This window comes from Apteryx mantelli, chromosome 17 (genome assembly GCF_036417845.1).
Source record: "Apteryx mantelli isolate bAptMan1 chromosome 17, bAptMan1.hap1, whole genome shotgun sequence".
Taxonomy (NCBI): Eukaryota; Metazoa; Chordata; class Aves; order Apterygiformes; family Apterygidae; genus Apteryx; species Apteryx mantelli.
The window spans coordinates 2,390,751-2,403,293 of NC_089994.1; the positions used below are offsets into that span (position 1 = coordinate 2,390,751).

The following is a 12,543-nucleotide window of genomic DNA, read 5'->3' on the forward strand; positions in this document are numbered from 1 at the left end:
TGACTCGTCAGACCTCCAACATTACCATAAACAGAATTGTTAGCCAATTTCTCCTGATACATCTGAACATCACGTATTTGTTCAGGCTTCAGATTATTAGGGATTCACAGCTATCAATGAACTCAACTTTTGGCCTAATGGTTATTATTCATGATATAAATGGGAGGCAGGAACCTAGAGATGAAAATATAACTGTTTACGACTCTATGAAAATGATTTTGCAGATAGGCAGTAATGGAATCTGGGAGAACATACGGGAAGGTAAATGAACTTATCTCAAATGTTCAGAATAGATTTCCTACATGTATAAAGATGTTCTGTTTTCTTTTGTTATTTGTTGAAGTACACCAGGGAACTAGGTGGCATTGTGGTAATTGACATACACTTTTTGCAGAATTAATTTTACATCATTAGAGTTGTCTCTGGAAGGTTATTCATTTCAATAGAAATACCTTTTCCTTTACATGGAGCTGGCTGGCACCTATGCCATTCTGACTGCTTTTTCTTTGGGTCTCTTAGTGCATAGTGTTAGATGCTTCCTTTCAGTAAAGGAATTTTATTTGAAACAATTACAAAAAAGCTATGAAAAATACTTAAAATACAGGTATCACAAAATATTTTATTATTTTAAGTTTTTGCAACAGGGAGTCTTTACTGGATTGCTAGTGTCATTTTCGAATGAACAGCATGAGGCAGCCGCTGCCACCTACTGCTGTGCTCCCTTAGTGACACTGCAGAGGTGGTTCTGCTGAGCACCTGACAGCTGGACAGCTCTGATGACAAATTAAAAACTGGTTTGTGACACCTCTCTAAACATTTATTAGGGTGGTGAGAGAAAAAGTTTAAGATTTATGGGTTTGGATGGGCCTTCTTCCTGATCAGGGCTGACAAAGTCCACTGTTTTAATTTAGATTTGCATAAAGATTCTAGATAGCCCTTCCCATTCTGTGCAATTACCATGTTAGAGAGAATTAAACAACTCTTGGCTGACATGGAGCTGGGTTAGTCGGTTGGTTTGCTTGCAGGAAAACCCTGATCTGTCTTCCTTTGCTACATCTTAACACGTAGGAACAGTAATTGACAGGTGGATAATTTTATAAACCTGCAGATTGTGGATGCCGATGGGATTTCTGAGCAAGGGTGGTGCTGCCTAAAGGCACCTTGGCATAAAGGGATGTATATCTGCAGGTCATTTAACATCAAGGAGAAACAAACAGTGTGCAGATAAGTAGTAGGATATTTCAGATGGGACAGGAGACAGGCAAGCCAAAGTCCAAGGTGTTCCATTCCTCGACACCATTGACTTGCCGTGTGGCCTAAGAGAAGTCATACGACCATGGCTGAGGTCCTCTGAATGCAAAGTACTGTTGGTGAAGGTCAAGAAGAATGTGTGAACAGTGTAAATGCCAGATGCAAACACTTTAGTGAATGTGGAATCACAGATTCCCTTGGCAGCAATGGAATGTGCCTCCATGGAGGCAGCAAGTGAAAATTACAGTGATAATAGAATTTCAGTACTCTTTTTAATATAAATTATAGGGGTGAGTTTCTTAATCTGTTTTTAAGAGTGTGTTTACAGTGGTCAAATAATTTTTATTGTTTCACATCTTTTCTTTAGTGCAACAAAAAGCTAGGTTAAATTTTAAAAAATAATAGTAACTCTTCAGAAAAAGATTTTTTTTTTAAATCTTAATGTCATTCCCCAAAACAAGGTAGTTACGTTCAAGTTAGGTCATTCTTCAGTTATCTCAGTGACATGTTTTTTATTGATAGACTTATCTCTCTATTTTCTAATCATCTGAAGTTTTATCAATATATAGAGTGCTTACAATGCATGTCACCTTTTAGAATAAGCAATATTTTCTTTTTTCAGTGCTACTTAGGTACCTGTACCAAAGTTTACTTGCTTGTGAACTGTATTATTTGCTTGCCCGGCACCACATAGCTCTGTGCTGACACATAGGATTGGAGCGCTACTGTTGCTCTTAAGCAGCTCCCTTCGGACTCTTTTGCTAAGATATGATCAGTATTTGAGAGGCAGCAGATGAAACGCTACCCACTTAGTTTCAGTAAGAGGGATGGGGAAGACCTGCACGTGAAGGAACCTCAAGAGGGGAAGAAAATGAAAAGGAGAAGGCAGGGCCGAGGAATTCAGTAGGGGGGAAATGTCCTGGGCTTTTTCATACTCTCCTGTTTAGTTTTTCAGAACTTCTCTGAGCAAGTTTTTTCACTGAGAAGGGTATAAGACCATTCCTTTCCAACAGACACTAATACCAAACCTCAGAGTGAGTAAAACTGCAGATATTTAACAGCCTGAGAAATTGGCTGTTTTCCCTTTAGCTAGTGAGATAATACCTAGCGTACACTGGGTTTGAGCTATGAGAGCCCTGACTCTGCAAAGTGTTCAAGGACTGCCTTCTTTGATTCACAAATGATGCCTAGAAAAGGATGCCATCAGTGTACAGAAGTGGAGTTTCAGTTACCCTTAGACATCATCAGACAGAAAACATTCCAAATTCTGCCAGAATTTCCTACCAAAATCATAACTCCCTTCACAGATTTAATTACTAATATGTTTTGATTCAATAAGCTCCTCAAAAAGTAAATCTGGGATTTAATAGCTTTCTTCTAGCTTTTAAATTAGCATGAGTTAAACTGAGCTTTCATATCTAGTCTGTTATATTACAACAGTAGACCTAAGTAGCCAGCAGGTGTTGAATACCCCTTGAAGGACTATCTGGTATTTTAAAATCTTCCCAGCTTTCCCTGGCCAACAGGCAACAATATTGATCAAGAAAATGCTTTGTTCTCTCCTACTGACCTCAGCTTTGACTTTTAGCTTTCAATTTCCTGTAGCCACAGTCAGTGTTTTGAAGGGCAGCACAGTGAATAAGTTGCCTCTGAATCACAGATTGGGGACAACTGCTGAAAGATACAGAGGTCCCTGACAGGAATTAAAATGCTGGAGCAAGCCATTTAATTTCTAATGCCCTCTGTGTTTTTCATCATTTTTGATTCTTCTGTGTAGCCACCACTATTCTTTTTATTCTTTGTGTTTTCAGGCACCAGGGTAATGGAGCAGTTATTTCCCGCTGTGGACAGCCTGAGGTCAGTTGGTGGGGCTGGAGGAATGCAGATGACGAACACCTTGTCCAGTCTGTAGCCAAAGCCTGTGCCTCAGATTCAAGGTCCAACAGTAATAAAATAATGAATGGAAATTGTTCCAGAGATTTCTCCAATGGAGGGGATCTCTCTGATGTGGAATTTGGTAAGTTTGTCACCGTTCCATTTCTGAAAAAGCCAGAGCTTTCTATAAGAGCTTAGTCTCCTGTATGTACTGTAACAGATTAAATCCCTTGTATATATTCAGGCATTCTCTGATTTCTGTATGCCTAATGCATGTACGTTGTTGAGTTTGAGTGAATTATGGCTGGAAATGATGTCAGAAGTATCCCTTTAGTTATTCTTTGGTTGTCTGTCTTCCACAGATTCCTCAATCTCTAATGCTTCAGGAGCAGAGAGTTTGGCAATACAGCCTCAGAAGCTTTTGATCTTAGACGCACGATCCTATGCAGCAGCTGTGGCTAACAGAGCCAAAGGCGGAGGCTGTGAGTGCCCAGGTAAGCAGTGGTGCTTCTTAGTTTTATATGAACTTAATCAAAAAGATTTACTCAACAGTAATTACACTGATATACTTCACTACTGCATATTTAAAAGACTGCATAGATACAAGTACCATTCATCTGCATGAAAATTTTGGATCATTATCACATAATCCCTTCAAAAGGACAGGCTTAGTTGTTAATGAAGTCTCTTTTTTCCAGAGCATAAAATCAGCTGGTAACAGTGTTGTTGAACTGTGTGGAATATGTTGATGAGCTTTTCCTTGCTAGGTCAGGTATATAAACTAAAGCGAGACAAAGTTGTCCAGTCTGCTAACCTCTAAAAAACTTAAACAAAACTTAAAAAAAAAAAATCTACTAACTATAGAGGCTAATAATATTCCAGAATGGTTGTGCAGAAGACAACGTTTCAGTAATTTTTGTGAAGATGCAATATTTTTCAGCATTTATGCCATAACCCAAGCAATTGAAATACTGATTCATCTTGCACTTCTAAGACATTCACACTCATCACTTTCTGTATTCTTTGGCATTTATAAATTTTTTATATTATTAACAAGATATTATATTATGGTCACTATTGGATATGAATACATCCTGTAAAAATTCCATGGCTGGAGAGTGTAGAGAAAAATAGCAGAAAGGAAAATTAAGATAACAAAAAGCTATTTCAACCATATTTTCCTATTTTGGTCTTTGCTGTAATAGCCACACTTTGATATATAGCCACCAGTAAGAAGAGAGGTGAATTTTCTATTTAATACCTCAAAACTATAAAATAACTCATCATCACACTGTAAAATTTCAGAACAGAAAAGCAGATTACACAAGAAGCTTAATTTTCCTGCTATATATTGATTCTTGAATTCTTTGTAAAGAAATTTCCAAAGAGCTTAAGTGTCACCTTCAATAAATTTGATTTGCATTAAGTGTTTCCTTTTTGCTGATACACTTTCTACGGGTATTGCCAAGTTTGCAAAAGACAAAAAATGCTTAAATTGTCTGATACTGTCAGTCACTTTTGACTGCAGTTACATAGTCCATCACCAACAGGATGTTCTGGTTTGGGCCAGAATTCATTGGGCTGGTTGACAATTAAGAAATCAAATAATATAAATTATGCTATTTAAGCGAGTGCCAACTTTTCTTTTGCAAGCAATCAATATGCCATATTGTACATCCTGACTTTTCTGTTGTAGAAAAGGTCATTGTAGCTATCATGTCATCATTTTTTGCAGACAGAAACATCAGCACAGAGGCAAGGTAAACCTCGAAATGGCCATTAATTAGTTAATTAACTAATTCTGCATCTTGATGGGTGCTCCCTGTGACCAGTGGACCCACTCCATACTGAAACTGCCTCCCAGTAGAGCTGAGTTGCTTGAGTATATAGCATAGCAAACCCTGAAAGAAAACTCAGTAATTCTATCCATGTTCTCTGAGTATTTCTCACCTCTGTGTTGCTCGTTCCTTCTCATAGAGTAACTCAGAATAAAATCATATAACCTTTCAGCCTTTCTGAGTGATTAGGAAAAGGAATATATAATTTATATGAAAATATAATTTAGTTTGTCAAATTTAAGAACATGCACAAATTATCAGTTGGATATTGTTTATGCTTCTCAGCCTTTTATTATGTTTCTGAGTCTTTTTTAAAACATTCTATAACTTTTAGCACAGCAGTATCACTGTTGCCATAGGTTTGTGGTCTGCTTTTTGTAATGTGAAGTAAAATACTGAAAATAAATGTACAAACACTTTGCGAGTTCTTTCCTGTTTTGCTATCCTGTGCTGTAATGTCTGGAATCCCTGCTGAAGTCCAAGTGCTAGCTTCTTCTCTACAGAATATTGGTAAACAGCTTATTTCATCTACCCACAGCAACAGTGGTTTGTTTTTATGAAAAAGCTTCTTTTAGAAATTAAAATTAGTGTAGTTTTTAGTTTCTTCCCTTTTTCTTGACTTTTCCCTGCAGAGTATTATCCAAACTGTGAAGTAGTGTTCATGGGGATGGCAAACATTCACACTATCCGGAAGAGCTTTCAATCCCTGCGTTTGCTTTGCACACAAATGCCAGATCCAGGAAAGTAAGTGGACATTCAGTGGGTTTGCCTTTGTTTACATCTTCCTGCATTTCTTTCTGCTGTTTGTAAACTGAAATCTAATGTTTGTTCCCTTACAAACTTTCCTGGGTAATAATGCTAGCTGTATTTCTCATTTGCACAGAATTTGAGCAAAAGGAAGTTGTTGGCTTATTATCACTGAAATGAATTTAGAAAATGAGCTAATAATGAGATTATAATTTAGTCCTGAGTTTTGATACGTTTTGAGAATGTTATTACTTTCAGGTGGGGATCTAAGTGCTAGCACTTAGTCATACCTGCTCTTCCTGATCTTCAATCTTTGCAATCTGGCTCCCCTTCAAAAAATTCTAGTGTTATTCCATGAACTTCATATATTTATAGTGTCCTTTCAGGAGACTTAGCCTTCCAATGCCACGGGATAATTAGCCTCTAGTGGCCCATCTTCATGAGGACACTTAGTCACATCAGTCCTGTTTCCCCTACCACTTTGTTTTGAATTTGTTACTCAGAATCTTTCATATTTCTTAAGGAGATCCAGAATGGCCAGCATTGCTAAACTGAATATGAAATTCTTCATATGGCTGAGATCCTTAAGATACCTACTGCATACCTTGGAAAGCCAAGGAGGGACATAGCTCTAGGAATAGTTGAGAGACAGGAGATATGAAATGCACCTCAGGTCCTGCTCTTTCCTTGCAACATGGGGTTGTCCTGGGCATATGGCAGAGTCCTGAGATCAGCCAGTGATACTGCTGGGTAATTTGAATCCTCAGCTTGGAAGAAGTGAGTCAGCAGAAGAGGCTGCTGAAAGTAATGTTTGCCCAGAAGCACATGTGGAAGTTTTACTTAAACTGCTTGCAAGTCTTAGCAGCAAGCCTACCACAGACTGGCCATTCCTCAGGTAGACTGCATGGCTTTGTTTCTTGTAAATTTGGGAAAGCATTAACAAGATGTAAATGAAAAATATATTCAGGAATGACATTCACAGCTTAGGAGTGTAATAATGATTATTCTTTGACTGGATAAATTCAAAGATCAAAACTGGAAAGCATTTTAGAAGAGAAAAAACCTGTCCTCCTTTGTTTTCTCTAGTTGGCTATCAGCTCTGGAAAGTACCAAATGGCTGCAGCATTTATCTGTGCTTTTGAAATCTGCGCTACTTGTAGTTCATGCCGTGGACAGAGACCAGCGACCAGTCTTGGTGCACTGTTCGGATGGCTGGGACCGTACCCCACAGATAGTGGCGCTGGCCAAATTGCTGTTAGATCCATATTACAGGACCACAGAGGTTTGTAAATCATCTGTTAGCACATGAAGTAGTCATTGAGTTTGGGTTCTTTTGCAAGGAAGTTTGTGAATAAGTGATTTCAGCTTTTTCCACTAGAAAAAGCACTAAAGCTAGTGGGAGTTCACCAAAAGTAGTCTGCAGGTACAGTTGCATATGGGTTAAATATATTCTGTAATTCAAGAGCAGATTATATTTTTCCCCTTTGCTGTAACTTTAGCTTGGGAGGATGTAATGCAGAGTGCTTCTAGCACCATTTCAGTTTCTCAGCCACTCATTGATACAAAGCATTTCTCTTTTCTAGATTTCTCAGCTGCATATTTTTCTAGTTTCACTTTTTCAATGTTCTTTGTCATTTAGTTATATTTCTCTTGTTTTTTTCAGTCTGATTTTTCTTCCATCACTTTTCGGCATAGTGGGATATGTGATGGCTAGCTCCCATCTACAAGCCCACATGCAAGATGCATTTGTCCAGAACAGAAGCGTGTGTCTGAACACTGTGCTGTAAACTGCTCCTCAAAGCCTTTGTAGTTTTCTATACAGGAATCACAGACATTTAGGAAAATGAGTTTTCAGCCTTGTGACAGTTGAGACCTTTTCAGCTATAAACTATTATTTTTGCTCTAAATTACAGCCATTGGCTTAATAAGCATCCTCTACAAATTTTCTTCCCACTATGAATCAAGACCTTCCTACTGTTTGAGGTCATGTAAGACTAAGTGTCCCTTCAGGTGCTAACCTAGATGCTATTTTGAAATGTTGCTTTGCCCTTTTAGGTTGCAGGACAGACCACACAATTCAACCTTTATGAAACTTGTGAATATGCTACATTTGGAATATGCACAGGCAAGCACTCTATGTGAATATGGATGTCCTGTCATGGGTGAATTGCTTTCTTTTATGATGGAGAGATCTGCCCATGATTTTCAAGAGAGAGTTTTTAAATTTCTTTTCCTGTCCAAATCTTGGTTACCGTAATCCAGAGGATTTTGATCACGATGAAGTTCCAGCTCTCTCCTGCCTTGACGAGATAGGTCTCATATCAGGATCTTTCTTGCCTGTCGCTGAGGACTAAATAATCTGCCTTATTCCCTTCCTGTAAGCTTGAGAATTCTGATCTCTCCTAATTTCAGTCTGCTTCATTTCAGAATACAGAGGTATTAGCTAGAGAAGTACAGATAAGTAATGTGGCTAATGCTGAAGTGAAATCAGCTTGAGTGAAGGCACAATAATAAGGTGATTCCCATGAGTCTCGGACTGTTTTAGAAAACTGTAGTTGAAACAAAGGAAGAACAGAAACTTTCATCTGCACTTTCATTTCTGCAGGGTTTCCAGGTGCTAGTGGAGACGGAGTGGCTGGATTTTGGCCACAAGTTTGCAGATCGCTGTGGCCATGGTGAGAATTCGGATGACCTTAATGAGCGCTGCCCAGTGTTTTTACAGTGGCTGGACTGCGTCCATCAGCTCCAGAGGCAGTTTCCTTGCTCTTTCGAGTTTAACGAAGCATTCCTTGTGAGTTGCGGCTTGAGAGATTGCTGTTTTATAGAATACTTCTAAACCAGCACCCAGCACTAACATACTTAGGAGCCCTGAGGGGTTTCATATTTTCCCATCTGAAGCCTGATAAAGGAAATGGGAAAACTGTCCAAATATGGCAGACAAAAGTACTTGCATACTTCATGGAACCAGAGGTCTGTTCACTCTTGAAACAGAGGCAGGATCCTTAAGGACTCCATTTAAACTTTAAAGAAAGAAAGAAATTGTTTGAATTTAATAATCTCACATAACAAGTGCTGAAATAACTCCTGTATAATATACATCTGCAGGACATGAAAAAATCATAGTTACTGCCAGTATAAACTTCCCCCTGCTTTGATCTTATGTTTTGAGTTGAGAAGACTCCTCTAAAAGCAACCCCCCCCCCCCGCCCTTACCTTTCCATTCAGGTTTTACATTTCTTTTCTGAAAATGTGTGGGATGTACTAGCTGTACTACTTCTCTTGAAGTGAACAGCTGTCCTATTAGAAATTTGCCTAGGACTGTCAAAATCAGTTCTTAAGGGCACAAAGCAGGTCTGCATGTAAAAGTTTTTATGAAGTATCTCATCCACTAAGATTTAAAGCACATTTTTACGATTCTAATTGATTTGAGTTGCCACTTGCTGGCTCAGCCATGTAACCAAGTATACGTACAGTCCTAGTTTAGCTCAGTTAAATAACATGCGTAAGCTTAAACTGGCTCCATAGCAGTCTGCTAATCTACAGGAACGATGTGCGAACATACCTTTGGCGTTCTGACCCCTAATTTATTAAAGTATTGAAGTACTTGTCTTTTTTTAAACATCTGAATAATCCCATTGAAGTCATTGAGACTATTTGTATGTTTACAGTTAAGTTCATGTTAAGCTATTTTGTCAGACTGGGACCAGAGTATGGAGTGAATAATGATCAAGATTGGATGTGTGTGCTGTGTGCATTTATACCAACATACAGAAATTAATGCTTTTCCCCACCATTTTTTGCCTTTCTGCTGTCAAATTAATGTTTTATAACAGAGGTATCATGATTCTCTTCTTTGCCTTATCCTCTAGGGTTATGAGTTTGAAACAGCAAGAATTTTATACTTGATTGTAGAACAAATATTCTGCCTTTATATGTATTTTTTTCTCAAATTTTTTAGTTATGATTTTAAATGATTCCATTATGCTTGAATTCTTTTGCAATTACGTTTCTAAGAAGGCATATAAAAATGCTAAGTATATTCATGTATCACTCCTTAGAAAAGGGGTGTATTGCCTTGTGAAGGAAAGATTCATTGCTTGCTAAGCCTGAATGTTAATTCTTACATAAGCTGCTATCTTCTGCCGTATAACTGTATTTGTGTTGGTCTGTGCAGGTCAAATTGGTGCAGCACACCTACTCTTGCCTCTTTGGTACATTCCTGTGCAACAATGCGAAAGAGAGAGGAGAAAAACACACGCAGGAACGGACCTGTTCTGTCTGGTCTTTGCTGCGGGCAGCAAATAAAGCCTTCAAAAACCTGCTCTACTCCTCTCAATCTGAATCCGTATGTATCCTTCATTCTACACCCCATCGGGAGAGTCCCTTTAGGGGCTCCGAGTTATAATGGTCTCAGAAGCACGTACGTTAAGAAAATACCCAAGCTATAGCAGTAGGAAATCATACTGCTTCACTGTCATCATGGATACAGTGCAGAGAGAGTACATTTTTCTGAAAATGCCTCATCTCTCCTTGTCAATATTTACTATTGAACAGTCTGTCGAATCTTATGTTTTACTCACTCAAGCATAATCTATGGTATACACTCCACAGCGCAAAGCTGTGAGACTAAAATATTCACATAACATTATTTGCTGTTGACTTTTGCAGAATATCAAATGCAACCTCAGGAATATCTCTATGCTGGAAACATATTTTGTGTAACTAAATATTTTGCTTTATTTTTTGTAACAAAAACCATTTTTTGTGTTTGTCAGATAGACCTTTCTAGAGAATTGAGCTATGTCAGAGGAATGTCATAAAATTGCCTACAAACCTAGATACTTTGTCTGTATTAATGTCAAATCTAAACAGAAAATGTAACTGAGGTTATTCAGCGTATCTGTGTTTCTCTTAATATTTTCACATTTTCAGCTTGGCTCCACAGTAATAGCTCACTGAAGCTTCTGGGAAGGGGCTCACAGTTATTTTTCCATGTTTATTTGATAAAAGAGCATGTAAGGCATTCAGATGGAGATGCGATATGATGGGCATGGCATGATGCGGTGGTGAGCATACTATGTGAACAGTCACTGAATGTCACTATGATTAGGACAGCAAAGACTTTTATAAATTATTTAAACACTTTTTGTTTATAAAGGTACCAGATACTGTAAACCTAACTGTTAGGACTATGCTATGCTTTTGCATATGATAAATGTGGGTTTTAATTGTCCCTTAGAATAAAATTAAAACCTGGCTTAGTAGGAGTTTATATTTACATTTTTCATGAAAATAACAAGATTAATTTTCTATTCACATTGGCCCTCTATCCTTGTCTGTCTCCTGTGGAGAGCATACCTGCAGCCTACACTCAGAGTGTGTGCAAATCCCTTTCGTCATTGCAGCAGGCAACATCAGAGCCCTTCGAGCCTTTTCAACCTGACACTGTCACCATAAGGGTAGATGTGATAGCTGGAAGCCTGAGACACATTGCAGATAAATACAACTTGTGGGAACTTTTAAAGCTATGGATACATCTAAGTTTTCCCTGAGAATACCAGCCAGTTTGCCCAAGAGGAGCTTAGAGAGTGCTCCTTAAAGCAGGCGATGTAGACAGATAGCTGTTCTGTCCTTGGGGCTGCCCTTACATGCTGTATCCTGCAAAATAGATGCAGTCTCATTGACTTGGCTTCTGTTCTCAGTAAATACTACACTGTACTGCACTAAGCCGATTTGGATAATTTGTCTGTATGTAGGAGTTTGGGTAATTTCCTATCTTGTATTCATTTCTTCATGGTTTTACTTCAGTGTTTATAAGATGCCTCTGCGATGTAGCCACATCTGTTATAAAAACACAGTAATTTAAGAGCAACATCCATCAGACCAAGACATCCCAGATTCCCTCCCTCTGCTCGTCTGGCTGTTTCTCTCCTGTCCTCTGCTTTTCCACAAGAAAGTTGTCTGGGAAAACAGTGGAATTGATAGAGTGACTCAAAGTGTTTTTAAAGTGAAACAGAAAGCTTAAAGTGAAACAGAAAGCTTGTTCAATACCCAAGGAATCCCTTTTTGAGACCATTCTGCCTGTTCAGCAAAGCATTTCTGCATGTGCTTAATTTTTCACATACGAGTGCTTCCATTAAAGACTCTGTTAGCTTTGATGAATTGGAGCCTGTAGAAAGAGGTTATTAGTTCAGCTCTCATATGGCATAGTATAATTCAAAGTACAAGGAAATCTCTGCAGTAACAATGGGCCACTGAATTCTTGAGCAGTTTAAGTTGCTCAGAAGTGTTATTAAGGTGTAGATTCGCACAGAACACATTGCAGTAAGTCATTCATGAGAAGTTGAAAGCCAGCATTGTTATGCCTCAGCCTCCTTCTCTGAAAGAAAAGATAATTATATATCCAAGTGTAACTGATTAAAACTGCCATGGCTTATTTAGAGATCTAGCAAGGCCTCCCGGCTGCATAGCTGAATAATAAGCTGAGAATACCACAGTCGGATTTGAACAACTTTTTACATTCCTAGAGCGAGCGGTTAAAATTTCTTAACATTCTTTGTGTTCTCCTCTCTCAGGTGCTGTATCCAGTGTGCCATGTGCGTAATCTAATGCTCTGGAGTGCTGTTTACCTGCCATGTTCTTCTCCCTCTACACCTGCTGATGACACTTGTGCCCCATACCCTGTTCCAGGCTCTAGCCCTGAAGATCAGCCTCTGGGCAGGTGAGCCTAGAGCCCAGAAATCCAGTCCTGTAAAGTAAGATCAACAGAGAATATTGTGGGATATAAAGAGGAGAATACTCATTGTGGGAGGGGGCTATTTTTACAGGCCTA

The 12,543-nt window shown here is 38.6% G+C and overlaps 1 protein-coding gene across 2 annotated transcripts in view; it reads left to right on the forward strand.

The window, feature by feature from the left end:
• Positions 1-12,543, forward strand: part of MTMR3 (myotubularin related protein 3) — a 48,015-nt gene that overhangs the window by 20,299 nt on the left and 15,173 nt on the right. For both annotated transcript variants that reach the window (XM_067306760.1, XM_067306761.1), the window contains exons 8-14: positions 3,063-3,268; positions 3,489-3,620; positions 5,597-5,708; positions 6,798-6,993; positions 8,317-8,502; positions 9,886-10,056; positions 12,287-12,432. In XM_067306760.1, the coding sequence (XP_067162861.1) occupies positions 3,063-3,268; positions 3,489-3,620; positions 5,597-5,708; positions 6,798-6,993; positions 8,317-8,502; positions 9,886-10,056; positions 12,287-12,432 (1,149 nt within the window). The remainder of the gene's footprint in view (positions 1-3,062; positions 3,269-3,488; positions 3,621-5,596; positions 5,709-6,797; positions 6,994-8,316; positions 8,503-9,885; positions 10,057-12,286; positions 12,433-12,543) is intronic.